The sequence below is a fragment of the Phalaenopsis equestris genome, unplaced genomic scaffold (genome assembly GCF_001263595.1).
Source record: "Phalaenopsis equestris unplaced genomic scaffold, ASM126359v1 Scaffold000754, whole genome shotgun sequence".
Lineage (NCBI taxonomy): Eukaryota > Viridiplantae > Streptophyta > Magnoliopsida > Asparagales > Orchidaceae > Phalaenopsis > Phalaenopsis equestris.
Genome location: NW_018165194.1, coordinates 626,920 through 646,199, shown reverse-complemented (window position 1 = coordinate 646,199; position 19,280 = coordinate 626,920). Strand labels below are relative to the sequence as shown.

The window sequence follows — 19,280 nt, the reverse complement described above, 5'->3', positions numbered from 1 at the left end:
TATATATATATATATATATATATATAAACTTGATGAGTAGTGTTTTGAGCCAAAACGAGCCGAACACGAACAAACACATCTTTGATCGTGTTCGGCTCGTTAACTTATCGAACGAAATTAACGAGCCGAACACGAGCATCTTAAAGAGTCGAATACGAGCTGTTCGCGAACAACGAACTGTTTTGTCAGCCCTACTTGTGCTACACTAATGATTGACATAATTTAATTGAAAATCTTTTACCTCATTAGATCATAAAATGCAATTGTGCTGAACTTTCAATAGTTAGAAGTCCGAATCGGCGGACTTGAAAACCCTGCAATTAAAATGACCATATTTAAACAATCAGGGGACTATTTTGGGATTTATTCCTATCAATATGTTTAAAACAATTACATTTTGCTGTATTCGTGAAAGAAATTTAATTATATTCTCAATTTTATGTAGTGGGATGATTTTTTTTTACATTTTATATTAAGATATAAATAATATATTGAGTTTTAATTTATATAAAATGGGCACTAATGTTTTATTCATTTATTTTTTTAAAACTTCTCTTAGAAGTGCAGAAGTATTCTTGATATTTTACAAAACTACAATATATATTAGTTTGAATTTAGTAACAATAAAATAATTATATCATATTTTTGCCTAAATTATATTAAAGATAACCTAAATCTATTGTGTCAAAAGTCCAACCATAATGAAATATTATAAGGACTATTTAAATTTTTATTCTCATATGTACCTAGATTCCAAGATTTACCTAAACCTAATATGAACTCACAGTTCAGATTTTATCTCGTTATTTTTATGAGAAATGTTGTGCTGCTTGAATATGAACTCATATATTAGATTGCCTGCATTTAGGTAACTAACGCTAGTCGCTTGCTAAGAGATGCAAAAACAGATTAAGGAGGACATGTATAAATTTTTTATCTTTTAGTTTATTAAAAAAATAATAATGATAAAATTTGATTATAATAAAGAAGAGCAATAAAAGATGAAAATGATACGAATTGGAGCCAAAATTAGTGATCCAATTGAAAGAAATATATGGGAAAACCCAAATAAGGGCTAATTTGATTAATCTCAAAACAAACAAACAAACAAACAAGATGGCAATGAGTGATATACAATTCGAGAGGTAGATCAAATCTCCACAAACCTGAGACGCTGTTAGGAATAAGAAGACAAAAGAAAACTACAAGAATACAAAACGTGAAAATAAATCCTAGGTGATTAGCCCTAATAAAATATCTCTAAAACACATTCAAACTTTCCCCCTAAAGCCCCCCTAATTCCACTCCTTGCATACTTGATTATGGGCTTAATGGGCCCCACCAGAGAACTAGAATTCTTTCAGGCTGAACTTAGGGTTTTCGCCCGCTATGTGGGCCTGGTTGGTCCAGATCGGACCAGAAGGGACCCGCATAACAATACTCCCCTCCCAAAGAAGCATTTTGTTCTCAAGGTTGAATAATGGAAACTGCTTTTGGATCACTTTATAGGACTCCCAAGTTGCTTCATAATCAGACATATCTTTACACTTAATCAACACCTCATTTGCCCCGGTCACTCTTATACGCTCCCCTTCTTCCTCCAAAGGTTCCAAAATCACCTCCATGTTCTTTGTCAGCGTCGGAGGTGGTGAAGAAGAGGGTGGGTGGTCTCCGATAGCACGATTCAATTGTGATACATGAAATAGTATATGCAATGATGTTAATGGTGGTAATATCAAACGACATGTCATTGCCCCATTGAGTGCTGCAATCTCATAGAGTGCAAATTATCATGGGGAAAGCTTCTTGCTCCTCTTGACCATGTCTTCTATTGGCAAGGTCTCAACTTCAAATAAACCATGCACCCAAGCTCAAATACCTCCCTCATATATCCATCAATCTTCCTTTTCATGATCTGTTGGTCTCTCAATAGATGTCCTTTGAGCTCTGTTAATATCATGTCTCTCTCCTCCAAGTACTGGTCAACATTGGATATGTGCGTAGTGCTAAGCCTATAGTGTATCAGTTGAGGAGGATCCAACTATTAAAAATCTTGGAGTGATTAGTTTGTGTTGCAGTATGGCATGAAGTGTTGTACAAATACTCAACCTAAGCAATCCACGTTGCGCAAAGCTTCGACATATCTATTACAGAATAACACCGGTACATCTTCACACTCTCGTTGACCATCTCTACTGGTCATATGTCAGGCAATAATATGTCGTACTTTTCTTTAAGATTGTCCCTTGTAATATCAATATTGCCTTTTAAAATGGCTGAGGAACGAACATCTTGTTCCTATCTGATACAGTGAATTTCGAAACACCATGTAAACGAACCACTTCTCATATGAACACAGTTGTGAGTAAAACAATATCACAATGGAATAAAGTGTGCATATTTGTTTAGGCGACCACTACGACCAATATCACAATAGTTCCTTCTGTTCCTAGCAACCATTCTATAAAATTCATCGTCATCCCCTCCCAAAGCTTTTCAAATAAAAACTAGAGGTTGCAGTAACCCTGCTGGTGCCATAATCAAATACTTGTGTCATTGACACACATCGCACATTGCCACCATGTTCTCTACTTTTCCACGCATCGCTATTTAATATAGCTTTGCCGACAGTCAACTGTATGTCTTATGCATCCTTATCGCGCTGTCGTGAAACTCCTGCAACAGTTTGGAAGTGTACTCCGATGCCCTCGGTAGCACGAATTGTCCTTGTCAGAGTAGTTGTTGTCTCCTCAATGCTTATCCTAAATGATTGTTAGTATCTTGTAGCAGCTCTGCCCTGATCTTCCTTGGCCCCTCGTTCTGTTCGCTCTCCCGCGTTAATGCTTCCAAATCGAAGACCATGGGTACTAATAAAGTTGTTAGCTGGGGCTCCTCCTCTTTACTCGATAGTGCATCCACAACCTTATTCTCTAGTCATGGCGATACTGGATCTCAAAATCATATCCAAGTAATTTGGATAGCCACCTCTGATGCTTCTCATTAACCGTCCTCTACTCCAACAAATACTTTAAGTCTCTTTGATTTGTCTTGACTATAACTCTTTTTAACAGATTGAGATGTCACTTCTGAATGATCAAGATAATAGCCATGAACTCTCGCTCATATACGAACTTAAGTCTCACCCTGACAATTAACACTTGACTGAAACAAGAAATAAGTTGTTGGTCCTGTATGAGTATTGCCCCAATCTTTATCTTGATGCATCCGTCTGTATCACAAATAACTTACTGAAATCTAGAAATGTTCATACAAGCACACTGGTTATGGCCTTCTGTTGTTTAAAGGTTCGTGTCGCTGCTTCCCCTTACTTGAAATTGTCTTTCTTCAACTGGTTGGTCAGTGACCATGCTATGTGCTATACCCTCTCACAAATTTTTGGTAGTACCCTGTGAGACCTAAGAACACTCTCAACTCCTTCAAGCTCCTAGACAAATGCTAATCCAACAAAGCCTCAATCTTAGTTGTTATGCTTGATTTTGTCATCACATGCCCTAGATACTCCAGTTGTGGTTGTGCAAAGGATCATTTCTTCAGGTTTGCATGCAAAAGATGCTCTCTTAAAGACTCAAGTGCAGACTTCAGGTATCCCATATGCTCTACCTCGGTACAACTGTAGACCAAGATGTCATAAAAAAAGTATCAGGACAGACTTCTTGAGATAAGGCTGAAAAATCTTGTTAGTAAGAGACTGAAGTGTGGCTGGAGCTTTGGTATGATTAAATGCCATCACTAAAAACTCGTCATATCTTTCATGAGTCTTGAAAGCTATCTTATGCACATCGGTTGGCTTCATTTTGTTCAGATGATGTCCCAACTTCAGATTAATCTTTGAGAAGATGATTACTCTAAAAAGCTCATCTAACCACTCATCAATCACCATAATAGGAAAGTTGTAATGTACACTTTCCTTATTCAAAGCCCTAAAATTCATACAAAACTTTTGCTTTCCATCCTTCTTCTTCATACAAAACTTTCACTTTGCTTATGTAGGATTTTAGGTCGTATTAAGGTGATATTGATTTTGTTTGTTTGCTTTGAGATTGAATAAAAAAAACCTCAACTTTTGTTTGCATGAACAACACTTGAGGGAGCCATTGTGTTCTCATTTACTTCCTCACATTATGATTTTACTCGATGCTATATGTGATGTGAAGGCTGCCCTAGTCCTGTAACATAATGTAGTCACCCGGAAGAAGAAATGTTAAATGCTTAAATTATTTATAGAAATCACTATTGTGCTATCATTGCATAGTAATTTTATTCTTCTTTTCATTCTTAAATATAATTGTGTCATCAGGATAGGCTTTGTTATTTAGATGTTATTTTTGCTTACAGAAAATCAAATTGCATAAAAATTCGGGACTTTTATTTTTCATGATTATTGCACGGTCCATTCCTATATTAATTTTTGAAGCAATAGCCAAATTTCTTAATGATGATTTATTTATTTATTTTTTATCTTGTTTCTATACTTAAAAAAGCCATTTTGCTGTTCATTTTCTTCATTTTAACATATTCTTATTGGGGTAATTGCAGGGGATTACTAGCTTGTTGAAGTTTTATTCACGTATCTGCTTTACAAAAGACCAACCTTTTCAAGTTATATCAAAATTTCAAGACAGTGGGAAAAATCTCTTTATCTCTTTTTACTTTATTTCATCCTTTCATGGCATCCCCTTATGTTGTTGCCAATTCCGGATCCTCCTCTTCCATCTTCCTTTCTGCCAGTACTTGCTCATTGCCGCCTAATCTCTCACCACCAAAAATTGCAAATTCTCATCACCTTTCTCCATCATTTATTGACCCACCATTGTTTTCCTCAACAACTATTCCAGTGGTAGGTTCAGTCACACAGGTTTCAAGCACCCGTGCTATGATTTATAATACTAATATCTCATCCAGCAGTGAGAGAAGGTTGGAGGGGAATGATTCAGAGACTGAAAGGCTCAGGAGCTGTGATGTTTATATTGGATACTGTGACCGAAAAACACCTTCATTAAAACGGTTTGTGAACTGGTTACGTGCAGAGATGGTGATGCATGGCTTTTCATTCTTCATGTCATACCTCACGAGGTGTTCAGATGCTCGATCCCATGCCATTGCAAGGACAGCAATGGAGGAGGCCGCCCTTGGTGTTGTAATTGTCACAAGGAAGTCTTTTTCTAGCCCTTGGAGCATTGAGGAGCTCAAACTTTTATTGGGAAGAAAAAAATTGATTCCAATATTTTTTGGATTGAAGCAAAAAGATTGCTTGTCCAGGGATATTATTGAAAAGAAAGGAGAAATTTGGGGTAAGTATGGGGGTACACTCTGGAAGAAATATGAAGCGATAGAGGAAGAATGGAGTGTGGCGGTGGATGGACTCTCACAAATTGATGTTAAGTTTGAAGTTACTACGAGTAATATGCGGGATTGTGTTTTGGATGCGATCTCTTTTATTGCGAAAAAATTGGGAAGGGGTGATGCTTTGGAGAAGTTGATGAAGTGGAAGAATAGGGTAGCAACAGAAGAATTTCCATTCACAAGAAATCTTAATTTCATTGGAAGAAAGAAAGAGTTTCTTAAACTAAAACTTACGTTATTTGGTGATGATCAGATGGAATGTGATAATGATTTTATTAATATGTTACCTCAAAAGAGCAGTAAGAGAAACAATGAATTACATCAAATGAAAAATAAGGAGAAGATGAAAGGGCAAAGGGTGTGGAAGGAGTCCAAGGAAGAGATAGTAATGGCATATGAGCATGATCCAGAGGATTTTGACAGGTTTCCGCCAACAGAAGAAACAGCAAAACGTGAAAGGAAGTGTGGAGATGGTGATTTAGCTTTTGGTAAGGGCATTGCTTGCATCTCAGGTGAGTCAGGCACTGGCAAAACAGAGCTGCTTCTTGAATTCGCTTATAGATATTCCCAAATGTACAAGATGGTACTCTGGATTAGTGGAGAAGAGAAGTATGTTCGAATAAATTATATGAACTTGATGAATCTTTTGGGAGTTGATGCCACCATTGTTGATAGAGAGTTTTACTCAGATGGAGCCAATCCAAAGCACTTTGAAGAAACAGAAGGTGAAGCTATTCAAAAAGTCAGGAGAGAACTTATGCGAGGAATCCCTTATCTACTAGTAATAGACAATTTAGAGAATGAGAAAGATTGGTGGGATGGTAGAAATATAGTGGACCTACTTCCTCGCTTCGATGGAGAGAGCCACGTTATTATCTCCACTCAGCTGCCTATGGTAATGAACATTCAACCTTTAAAACTGTCTAACTTATCTAGTGCTGAGTCATTGTCCTTAATGACTAGCAACTTAAAGGACTTAAAATCTGTTGATGAGGTTGCTCTTAAAATTATTGGGGAGAGATTATGCAGATTACCTCTCGGCCTTGCACTTGTTGGGGGTATTCTTTCTGATTATTCTATTGATCCACCGAAGCTTCTCGAACTCATTAGTAGAATGCGTCAGAGTCAGAGAGAAATGCAACAGAGTGGTGAAAAAGAGGATTTATTTACGCATAATCCATTTCTTCTTCAACTCCTTGACTTCCTATTTTTCGTACTAAATCAACAGAAAAAGCATGGAAAGCTGGCTAAGAAAATGACGCAGGTTTGTTGCTGGTTTGCTTCTTCTCCAATTCCAATATCTTTGTTAGCTTTCGCAGCAGAGCTTCCCAATGAGAGAACTCCTGCCTTCTTTTTGAAAAATTGCTGCCAGATGTTCATGAGTGAGAAGAAGACTTTAGGCACTAATTTGTTGAAAGCTGAAGCCGCATCGAGTATGCTCATAGGAGTTAATCTAGCAAGGCGCAGTTCAAGGAAGGGTTTTATTTCCTTTCATGATATAATTAGGATCTATGCTTACAAAAGAGGAGGAGATAAATTTGCTTCTTCTATGGTTAGAGCCATTAGTACTCAAGGATGTTTGCCCGTACATTTGAATCATATTTGGGCGGCGTGTTTCTTAATATTCAAATTCAGCTCGATGTCCACAGTTGCGAATCTATCCATCCCTATTCTTTTGCCATTTATCAGGCAGTTTGTTTTGCCATTGGCTGATCATAGCTTTGCATCGCTGTCCCAGTGTGATCTCATCGTAGACCTTTTGCATCGTTCTACCAAACTACTTGAATCCGTCGAGAATCTCATCCTTGCTGGTGCGAATAGTGAAGAAGCCTTATCATATTGCTTTGCCAGCGGTTCCAAGAATTCAATATTATATCCTGACCCACTAGTTTATCAAGATGTTGCACGTTTGAGAGCAGCCCTTCTTGAGAGAAGGGCGAAATTTATGGTTCTATGTGGGCATTACGAGATTGGAGAACAACTTTGTAGCACGGCACTAAATATTAAAGAAGTAATTAATGGCTTGAAACATTCATAAACATTGTCTATTCATGAGACTGTGGAGAGACTAATTAGTTTGCAGCCAAGATTGTTTATGCCATGATTGGTAAGTTGGGCGTATTTTTGCTAATTTTTTTAGCAAATTATACATGTTGATTTTTTTTTAACATTCTTCTAATATTAATGCCCTTTGAAAATTACATATACTTTATCTTTTCGGGATTCTTAATTTATCTCATCTATAGAATTTTAACTATGTTTGGAAAGAAATGAATTTGGCTCCGTGATTAATGCATATAATATCTAATGGCTCAATTTATTTTTTTTCCTGCTGATGAAATAAGTAATTCAAAACCATCACTAATCATATAACTTATGTTATTCGAAATTTATCCTTATTTTTGAATTGTTTTCATGAGAGTAAAGCCCATGTTTCTGGCAAGTTTTGAGAATTATAGCAATATTTAATTTTACTTATTTTGGAATGATTTACATATATTATCTTATGTGCTCATAGGACTTAGGTTATTGTGAGCTGTGATGAACTTGTAGTTTAGAGTCTTTAGAATAATTCCTTTAAAAAAATCTTATACGTTGGCTTTTATTTTTTTCACTATCATTCATTTGATAGTATAACCTGGGTTTTAATTTTTACAATAAAAATAACTTCAATGAAATCAACATTTTTTTATTGCTTCTTTTTTGGCGATTATCAACTGAATTCTTCTTTTATGTAATGTTCCATTCCTATGAAAATTCAAGTCATTTGTAGTCTTATGCGATAAGAATATTGTTTCTATAAAACACTTCCAATGATAATTAGTTATCAGGAAAGTAGCTCTTAGGTGATTTTTATGGAAAAACAAATACATACCTGGCTAAATAGAGAATCAAGGGAGAATCACTAAAATCAACAAATTTTGCTCTACCATAGGGCTAGAAAAGTTCATTCATATAATCTTCATTATATGTTTTATTTTATCACTACTTAATTTTCAATCATATACATCACAATTCTAGAGTTCTTATGTGCAAAATCTCAATAAAATTTTGCGAAACTCATTTGACAAGGGCCTAAGTGACAATGGTCATTTACTTTATGCAATCTTCCACCCCACCTTGCCTATCTCACTCATCAATTAAAGCATGACGCTTAGATGTAATATAACTTGATTTAAAAATACATGACTTATGTAATTCGAAATTATATATTTTTTGAATTGTTTTCATGAGAGTAAAGCCATGTTTGCCTTGTTTCTTGCAAGTTTTGAGAATTATAGCAATATTTAATATTCCTTAATTTGGAATGATTTAGATATATTATTTTATATGCTCATAGGACTTGGGTTATTGTCACTTGTGTTGAACTTGTACCTTTGAATCTTAAGAATAATTTCTTTAAAAAAGTTCTTATCCCTTGGATTTTAGTTTTTTACTATCATTCATTTAATTGTACAATCCAAGTTTTAATTTTTACAATAAAAATAACTTCGGTAAAATCAACATTCTTTTTTTTTTCTTTTTTGGGCAATTATCAATTGCATTCTTCTTTTATGTGCATAATGTTCTATTCCTATGAAAATTTAAATCATGTGTTCGTCTTATGCTATAATAACATTGTTTCTTCAAACCACTTCCAATCATAACTAAATATCAGGAAAATAGCTCTCTGGTGAGTTTAATGGAAGGCAAATGCACACCTAGCTAAATAGAGAAACAAGAGCTGATTCAAAAACTGACCTAAACATGAAGAAATAACTTATATAGATACCTAGGGTAAAGAGGAGTGGGCCCCGATCCAAAGAAGAGGGAAACTCATGCTTGGAATGACTGGTCGTCCCTCCTTTGCTTGGACCGAACCAGTCCAAGACAATATCAGACATCTGCTATGTCTGGGGCAAAAATGTGTTGTGTCAGTAATATCGCGACATCTGCTGCATCTGGGGCAAAGACACCTTGCGTTAGTCTCCCGCAATTGGGATAGCTTTGACCTTATTCGTTAAATTTTCTGTCAGCACATTAAAATTAGGGTTGTTAAAAAAGCTCTTTGTTCTCGAACTGCTCGCGTGCGGTTCATTAAGCGGTATGTGTTCGATTCATTTGTTAAGCGAGTTGAACACAAACAATTTTTTTGCACTCGTTTTATAAATGAGTCGAATAGAAACAAAAGTTTGTTTGTTCGTTCGTGTTCGACTTATTTTAGCTTGAATAATTAAATAAATAACTAATAATATTTGTGTATATCATTTTTTTATTAATTTTTAATGCTATATTTAAAAAAATGCATATAAGAGATTCGGGTGGCATAAATGCAAAAAGTAAAATTTAGGTGTTTGCTATGTAAATAGATAGGAATTAGTTGATATGTTTTTAAATGCCCACAAGAAAAAAAAAAAACATGCCTACGCCCAATCCTATTTCATGATAGGGCTATCAAAAAAGTTCATTGTTCGCAAATAGCTCATGTTTGATTTGTTAAACAGCTCGTGTTTGAATCGTTCGTTAAGTAAACAAGTCGAACACAAATAATTTTTTTAAGCTCGAATAATAAACGATTCGAACACAAACAAGCTTTGGGCTCATTCAAGGTCGGTTCGTTTACACCCTAGTTAAAGGTGATGGAGTTGCTATGACCTCCCGAGTTTGATTACAGCCCTGAAAGCACTTGGATCCCACTCTTAACTGAATTGTTTATAAAAACACCTAAGGAGTTTTCCTCATTTGCTAGCAGCCATCCATATCGGTCTAATCTTCTGAGGGTATATTACTGAACTTAATTGGTCTTGCATGTCACGTATATATTGTTGAATCATCCCAAAGTAACCCCATGTTAGCTCAATCTGATCTGAAGTGAGAACAAATTGAACTCTCTCTAACGGTGGCATTCACGGTGGTAAGGTATCGATCATGATGTCCTGAAAAGCTCTCTGTGGTGACTGCCCCGTGTTTGGAGTCGGTGTCTCTGTCCCACTATCCTCTTGTAATCTTAGACTTTGCAAAAGGTGAATGGATTATGCGCTTACCATATTTGGTTAAGGAGTAGGTTTTCGTAAATTTGCCATGTTGAGGTCGACGCTTAAACCGCCACATTCTCCCCAATAAAACGTGACAAGCTTCCATGACCACCACGCCACACCAAAGCTGATCTCGTAGCTGATTTTCAATCGAAAACTCCACAAGACATCTCATGTCAATATTGATCCTGTACTCCTTCAACTACGTTAGGGAATGCCATTAGGAATGCCTCTGAGTCATGCGGCTCAATTTCTCCACCATCTGTGTCAACTCCACATTTTTACTATTCACTTCATCAATGATGAGAATGCATACATTTTCTTTCATGGTGCAACACAATGTTGCTTCCTCATATCCTCAGTTTGTAGAACCCTCCACTCTACCTTGCTCAATGATGGACATAACTCGGCCCGTCGGGCAACTGGAAGCGATGTGTCCAAACCAGTGACATTTGAAGTATTTTTTGGATTGGGACGATAGTGGACACACTACTCCTCTCAGACTTTCTCTCACTCTAAGTGGCTATGTCCTGTTTCTGACCAGTACGCTCTACTCTTTGAGTTGTGCTCTTCTCGAGGTCTCCAATTGTGGATGTCTGTCTGACTAATGGGCTTTCATGCTTTGCTTCTGCTGTCTCTCCACTTTCAGTCCTAAGATAATCACGTCACTAAGTGTCCAATAGAGTTGCAACTGGACCATATTACTGATGGTGGGCTTCAGGCCTCCCGAGTACCTGGCTATGGTGTGCCCCTCTATCTACTTTGGCTCACGCTTTAACTTAAGATGCATAAATTTTGTCGTGTACTCCTCGACTGATAACTTCTTTACTAGGTAGTGGAGCTTCAAGAACATGTGGGGCAGATTTTTTCGTTGCATCTCCTGTTTCATTTTCTTCAAAGAAGTGATTTTGTCTCTTCCTTCTCTTTGTCTCTCTCTCTTCAGTTCATCATAGAAGTGTTCTTCTTTAGCTTGATGGCGGCTAGCTTCACTCTTCTATCATCGGACACCTCATTGTATTCAAAGATCCGCTCAATATTCTGCATCCACTCGAGAAAAAATCAGGATCCATTCTCCCCTCGAAGTTTTATAAGTTCACCTTCATCCTCATGTCTTTATATTTTTCAATGGACACTTTATCTCCGTATCTTCTAACAAACATCTCATCTTTGTATCCTCCGACATCTCATCTCCGTATCCTCTAACAATAATCTCATCTTTGTATTTCCACTGATATTGTACCCAAAAATAAGGTCTGCCTTCTTCTCTGCTGGAATCATTCGTACTACACGAATTTCACTGTATAGTCTACGATGATCCCACTTGGGTTATTTCCTGAATGGCATCGACCGATGTATACTTGGTGGAGTAGTCGTTATATGACATCCATGGTAGATTCTTAGACGGATTCCGATAATTGTCTCCTCGGGGGCGTGTTTAGGATTTTGGGTTAGGTAGGTGGAAGGTGTGTAGGGTGGAGGGAAAAGAAAAATTTCAAGGGTATATTGAAACTAGGATGAGACTAGGTTTAGACTAGCTTTGATACTGGAATTAACCAAAAATAATATAAAATGTAACATTTATTACCAAAATCAAATATGGATACAACCAAAACACAAAGAACTAGGAAATAACAAAAGACATAACACATAAACTCAAAATAGGGTGGGGCCAAGAATGGTGGTGTTTTTTTTAGGAGCTGGATAAAGGAAGCAAGTCTTAAAGTGGCTGGTGGCAGGAGGATTGGCGTTGGTGGTGGGTTGTAGGGGAAGGAAGGTATCTTGCAGTTGGGATGGCGGGAGAATGGCAGCGAGCAGATAGTATGTTGCGGCCTGGAGATTGGAGGATGAATGGTATGGCTGGAGTAGGTGGGAGTAGGTGGCAGGGGTGGAGTTGCAGCAGGGATGTGCATGGGAAGGGGATGGCATGAAGTGCGGGTGAGAGGTATGAGGGTGCAGGAGACAACAAGATGCAGTTCTTAGCGTGGTTGCAACAGTTACGGTGACGGCAGTAGCGGAGGGAAGATTGCAGGAAATGGAAAAGTCGAGGATAATCACTACCTTGGAACGAGATACTGTAGGAGTACCAGGGAAGACTTGGAGGCTTCGACGGCTGTCCTGACAAAAAACTCACCAAAATATCTAAACACGAAGAAATAACATATATAGAGACCTGAGGTAAAGAGGAGTGGGTCCCACTCCAAATAGGAGGGAAACCATACTTGGAAGGATTGAACTGTCCATCAATTGCATGGACATAACCAGTCCGGGGCAAATCATGACATTTGTCACGTCTGAGGCAAAGGCGCCCTGTGTTAGTAATTTTGCGACTTCTGCCGCGTCTCGGGGCAAAGGTGCCCTGCATCACTAAGAAAATATTTTAATGAGAAGAGAATGACACTTTGTTAAAACTAAAAATGAATGAATGAATGGTAGACCTGATCTATTTTAAGTTGTGGTTTCTAATTAGTTATTCCTATTATTTTGCTAAGAAAAATATTTTTATGCAAAAGAGAATAACACGTAGTTAAATGCTCAACTTGAATGTATAGAGCGGTTTTATTTGGCTTCATGGTCTTTGTTTCTAGTTTTTTTCCATAGCAAGTATTGATCAGCTTTAAATGATTTGAGGCAACAACCCTTGGCCTTAAGCCAATACTTATGCCAATAATGAGTGAAGTATTGTCAAAATAGTCTCCTGCTATTTATATTGGTCATTTTAGTCTCAAAATTTATTAAAGTGTCACATTAGTCCCCTAATCTTTAAATTGAGGCCGAAATAATTCGCTTTAGGGATTATTTTTGGCTCATGTTAAAAGATTCTGGGAGCTAAACTGCACATATATAGACTTTGTGATTAAAATGCCACCATGCAAAGAGTCGGGGGACTATTTTGACATTTTTCTCTACCAGTAACTATATGCTATGACAATTTATCATGGGTTGTGACATTGATTGTTTAGAACTCTTATGGTATAATATTGAGAAATGAACCACCCAAACCAGTGGTTTTGACTTTCCTATAATCACATTGAAGCTAATTTCCTCAATTCGGTGGCTCCTATCAGTCAAACTCTCAACTTCTCATCATGACAAATTACAATTCCTGAAACTTGAGCTTTTTAAAAGAATTCAAAATACAAAATACAAGTTATAATTTTCTAAAAATTGAAAGTGGGATTATAAAGCATAACTTAAGTACAAGTTACAATAATTCTAGCATCAATCAATTCCTGTGCTAAACGGTATCGGCAAATGACTTCAAAATACTTCCTACCCCTATTTTAGGATGCCAAGCCAACTTATTTTGGCATCCTAGCATTAAGTAATCGACCACAACCTTAGCAACCGCTTTGTTAGATTTATAGAAAGAACTAGATCACCGAGACAAATCAACTATAATTTGTTTTTGAAAGATTTACATGCATACCACTTATTTCTTATGTATTTACATATCTAAGACGTTAACTTCAATTTTTACATAAATGCCACTTTACCCTTGCTTGAAAATGTGTATTTCACTTTTTAAAAGTTAAAATAATGGTATTTTTTATGTGATAAAGATAGATTGTATTGTATAAATGTAAAAATCAATGTTTAGGTGTTAGATATGTAAATATATAAGATTTGGGTGGTATGTATGTAAATGCCCCCCTTTTTTTGACTCACAAGAATAGATAAAGTGCAGGTGATGCCGAGCTAGTTAGTTTTTGGCCTTACAAAGGTCTAAAACAAAATTTGAGTTGGTCTTTTAATTTGGGTGAATCTTTAACTCCAGTCAATCAGGCACCTGCTAAGAACTGTCTGAATCTTTTTTTTTTTTTCCAGCTTAGCTTTAAGTTTTAGTTCTTTTCATTTTTCTTATTGATACGTATTAGGTGGTGGGTTCTTTTTACTGTTTTGAGCAGTAAATTATCTTGTCGTTTTGATTCAACCGGGACTTGCATTTTATACTTATTGTTTAAATTTTTTTCTTCAGGTTATTGACCTTATAGGCTTGTCCTTGATTTAAAGAATATGAGCTCATGGGACATTACTGAGGGCATTTGAAATTTTCAGGTTCATGTTGCAAATCATGCACAACCATGGGTTGTGCTGAAGGAATGTTTCTACTTTGCGACAAACATTTCATGCAGCTGTTGCTTCATTGCCAATTACATGTTGGGATATACGGCAATCGGTTTTGCTTTTATGTGCCGTTATTTATTGAAAGTATGTCAGCGTGAAATATTAGTACTTCTAGAGAGTTCTGAAAGGTGTATATATCTGGTGTTTCACTGAATTTTCAAATTTTTTAAGGATTTCGAGAGAACTGGATACTGCAGCAGGCACACATTCTCATTTAAAATGGTAAAATTCTAATATATTTCAAATCTAAACATATGACGTGCTAACCTCTACTATATGGGTCAATCAAATTCATGTTTCTCTAAACTATATGCACTTAAATAGATATTATCATGGAAAATGGGATGATGTTTTTGGCTGTTTTGGAATTAGGTTTGCTAATGAGCCGAGTAGGTGCTTGAGCTTGTTTGAGCTTTTAGGGCTCGTTTATAAATCCTTGTTCTAGCAAGGCTCGAGCTTGATTCAAGCTTAGTTCATATAGGAATTATCAAGTTTATTAACGAGCAACTCATTTAACGAAATAAATGAGCCATAATGAAGCCTTAATTGAGCTTTAATTGCTATTTATTTTAGTTTTATACAAGCATTTTGTTTTGAAAAATAAATGAATAATATCAACTAATGCTTGTTGATCTTAAAAATAAACATTTAAACACTATTGTTCCTGATAGGCTATAATCTAGCTTGCTCATGAGCTTTAAATAATACTGTTCGTGAATATAAATGAACCAAACAATTTGTTTAAGCTTGCTCATTTATTAATTGAGTACTATGAAAGTTTTCAAGCCTGTTCGATCAATTAATCAAACGATCTTGAACAAGCTTTAATCAAGTTGAGCCACGAGCAGCTTGTCGAATACTTGGTTCATCTGTAGCCCTGTTTGGAATGTTTAAAAGATTGTAGATAAAATCAAATTCCCACATAGATATATGCACCCACCCATAAAACACTTCCATCGATTCTTGTGCACAAACACATGCATATATTCATACAAACATAGAAAAAGTGACCTACTTGCACAAACTCATGGATTTAAAAAAACATGTACCCTCATTATCTCATTGAGTTAATTATATTACATGTATGCCACTATGACTATGAAATATTTGCAATCGTTATTCTTTTTCATTCATATACGTCTGAAAATGGATTGGAATCCTCGAGAAATCAAGTATTCATATTTATTTCATCGAAGATTAGGATTTCACTACTAAGATTGGATGTGGATTTGACATAAATGATTTTAGAATCATGTGCAGCTGGATAATATGCAATTCATGCTCTATCGCTTCTTTTTTTTTTTATTTTCATTACAATCCAGCAAGGCAAGAACTAAAATATTTGCATTTATTTGTTGAGTGTAGGTGTTTCATTATTATTTTATAATTTGGGACCCATTTGTTACTGTTGATAAATTCCTTTAGTATTGCTAGATGAAAACTGCTATTTTATCTAGGTTTTAGGTTCAATCTTTCTGTTGGACAGAAATCTTTTTCAATTTTGTAGTACTTTTGTCCTAGTGTGAGTTTTTTTGTCACTCGTTGATGTGCTTCAAGTTAGAGCTTTGGCTTCATCATAAATAAATGTTGCCTCTTAACCAGTTGGCGACCTACATTCTGCATAAGTTTTTAGGGAAATTTACTTAGATACCACTTCATTCTTATGTATTTATAAAAGATAGGGATGATGATTTGATGCTAAAGATTTGAGTGGCATGCATGTAAAAATGAATGTTTTGGTGTTAGACATGTAAATACATAAGAATTGTGTGGTATGTATGTAAATGCCCCATCATTGATGACATTGCTTCTGCTTGTGCTCATTTATGACCATTAGTAGGGTTCTTAGCTGAATTTGTCCTTTTATTTGTCTGTATTGTTCCGAGTTTAGGGCTGGTTTATTTATTTGGATCATTTTTATCAGAATGGGCCAAGTTTATTTGGATTTTTGTCTTTGATTGCAGGTACACTTCTCGGATCACAGTGAATATGTCCAACAGTAAAATTATTATTTTTCAAGGTACTTGGAAGTCTATTTGCTTCCAGTTTCTTTAACTTGATATTTATTTATTTGTTTTTGCTCGTTGTATGTTACATAGAATACATCTTACCATGAATTTATGAAAATTTTATTGTTTCAGTTCTCTTCAGTTTTGATAAATATGGCTAAAATGATGGAGTCAAAAATTGATAAATTTAAGGTAATTTTGAAAAGATGAATTCTTTATTTTATTTTATTTTTTGTCCTTGATACTTGCCTTTTAAGTTATGATATGCTGAGTTTGTTGTTATGGATATTCATTATGGTTATGATGGTGTAGTTTTGGCATTGTTTGAGCTCAACATATCACATGTTGTATTATCATAAGATAATGATAATTGGGATAACTCTGGATTAGAGCCCACTTGAGTTTGAATCAATGTTCATGTAAAGGGCCAAGTGAAAGACATTGGGGAATAAGTTCAAAAGCCACAATTATGGAAGATATGTGTTGGTCAAGAAAATGGATTTCGAGAGATATTTAGATGAAGATTCTATTATTTTGGCATGGTGGAATATTAATGCATCGAGATTTTTAATTCTCTGACAAACGGTTGAAGATATTTTAGCCGTTGAATTTTAATTGGGGCTTTTAGCAATATGGGCCGTGTTCTTGTTGCATTTAGAAGTTCTTCGTCTCCAAATGGTCGTGCAAACTAATATATTCTTAGTTTTGAATGCAAAATATTTTAAAGCTTTATTATCTTCTTGCATCATGATTTGGGTGAATCTAGTATAGTATTTTTTGCAATAGTATTAAGGTGCATTTACATACATACCGCCTAGTTCCTATGTATTTATGTATTTAACATCTAAACTTTACTTTTTTTACATTATTACTACTCAAATCTTTCATATCACATGAAAGCATCATTATTTTAACTTTTGAAAAGTGAAAATGCATCTTTTCATGCATAGGTAAGATAAGTAAGGCAGCATGCATATAAACATTAAAATTTAGTTGTTAGATGTGTTTACATAGGAATTGGGAGTTATTTATGTAAATGCCTCTATTATTAATTATTCTTTATAATGAGACTACTCTATTATCTCATGACCGATTGATATGATTCATATGGAACAGGACTCAGATTGAGATCATTGGTTCCAGAATCGGCCATTGTCAAGCCTCTAGTAATTTGAAGGTTTGGTATTCTGTTTTTAATTTTATTTTATTCTCAATTTTTTATCTATGTAGTTTACTGTTTATTTTATTACATATGTTAGAGCAGCCATTGAATAGTTCAAGGTGGGAGATGATGAAGTACAAGTACTTGATGGAGATGAGGTTTTGAAAGAATTTTTGTGACTACTTTTGTCCTCTAATGTTGTGATGATTAAGAGTGCATTTGGGGATGTAGTGCGGTAGTGTTGCAGTGGCCTGTGGTGTCGCACAAAAGTTTTTTCTAGTGGCAAAACTGCGTTTTATTTGTGTTCTCAAAAAAATGCAGTTGAAATCTTGGTTTCCCCGCTAGAAGTAGGTACCTGTTGTGGTTGTTAGAAAATTACAATCTTACTTTTTTTTTAATTTATTTACAATAGCCACCATTGCTTTTTGTTTTCATTTAGCATTTAGCATTTTCACAAATGCTTCTTAAAGCAATTGTAGCTTCCTAACATAGCGTAAGTGTCATAAGATTTTGTGAAATTATTTAATTTTGGTTTTCTTATGTTTTTATTTGGTTTGTTAGATTATGAGCTGACTGTATTATTTAGCTGCTCATTTTATTGCATAATTATATAATTTAAAAAATGGAAAAAATATTCCGTCCGGACGGTCAACCAACAGCCGCCATGTCGCGCTATACACGTCATCGGTTGGCGACGTGACAGCCGGTGGTTGGTGCGGACGTCCAGATGGATTATTTTTCCTTGAAAATGGGCCTATATGATCGTGATCAGGCGTTTAGTAGATTGAACAACGTCAATGGCGTGCTATTTGGATGCATTACAATGAGTTTTATTAATTTAAATTTAAATTTCCCTTTTAAATGATTCTTAAATTTAATAATTTTTTTTTAAATTTATTGATTGTAATTTCTACTGAAGAAACATGAGGACATGAGTTCCAATTTCTTAAAACTCCAAATTAATGTAATTTGCCAAACCTTCATACATTTGTTGATAGAATTACTCTAAGAGCCAAAACATAATTAATAATAACATACAAAAGATAAAAATCGCAAAAAATAATAATTTTGTTTTTGACCTTCTAAATTATATTTGCATGCTCCAACATAACAATCATGAAGTTACAAATTTTCAATTTGGTCTCCAATCAACTTAAAATTGCACACAACCACATTCCTCTCTAAAAAGTATACCCAAGTTCAATAGCACTAGTGTGATAACAAACTCATTTCTATTCATGCATTTTGAACCACCCAATACGGTTTGCTCGTATCATTTACAATATTTATAGTCATTAGCTCTACATTAAAACAAAATTGAGTTTTTACACGCATACCGCCCAATTCTTATGTATTTATATATCTAACATCTAAATTTTACTTTTTGCATTTATACCTCTCCATACACAAATATGAGCATACAAATTTTTTCGCTTATTAAACCAAGTTCACTTGCTAAAGTGGTTGAATCAGACCCACTTGTCGACATGGCTGAATCGAGCCCACCTGTCGAAGTAATTAAATTGAGTTCAACTGTCAATCTGATTGTATTCATTACCCTTAAAATGACAACCTAACTCAATTATGCGAGAGCAGCAATCAGAG

General features: G+C 35.4%; 1 protein-coding gene across 5 annotated transcripts in view; it reads left to right on the top strand.

Annotated features, from left to right (window-relative positions):
- The window catches only part of LOC110030716, a 25,326-nt gene extending 7,164 nt beyond the window's left edge, over positions 1-18,162 (top strand). The window contains exons 3-8 of one of the 5 annotated variants that reach the window (XM_020733595.1): positions 4,558-7,471; positions 14,356-14,588; positions 14,676-14,726; positions 16,469-16,524; positions 17,630-17,690; positions 17,778-18,162. In XM_020733595.1, the coding sequence (XP_020589254.1) occupies positions 4,688-7,402 (2,715 nt within the window). In that variant the 5' untranslated portion in view covers positions 4,558-4,687 and the 3' untranslated portion in view covers positions 7,403-7,471; positions 14,356-14,588; positions 14,676-14,726; ... (1 more) ...; positions 17,630-17,690; positions 17,778-18,162. Of the gene's footprint in view, positions 1-4,557; positions 7,472-14,355; positions 14,727-16,468; positions 16,525-16,645; positions 16,706-17,629; positions 17,691-17,772 lie in introns of all 5 variants that reach the window. The other 4 variants (XM_020733592.1, XM_020733593.1, XM_020733591.1 and 1 more) reach the window with 4 other exon arrangements.
- The last annotated feature ends 1,118 nt before the right edge of the window (positions 18,163-19,280 follow it).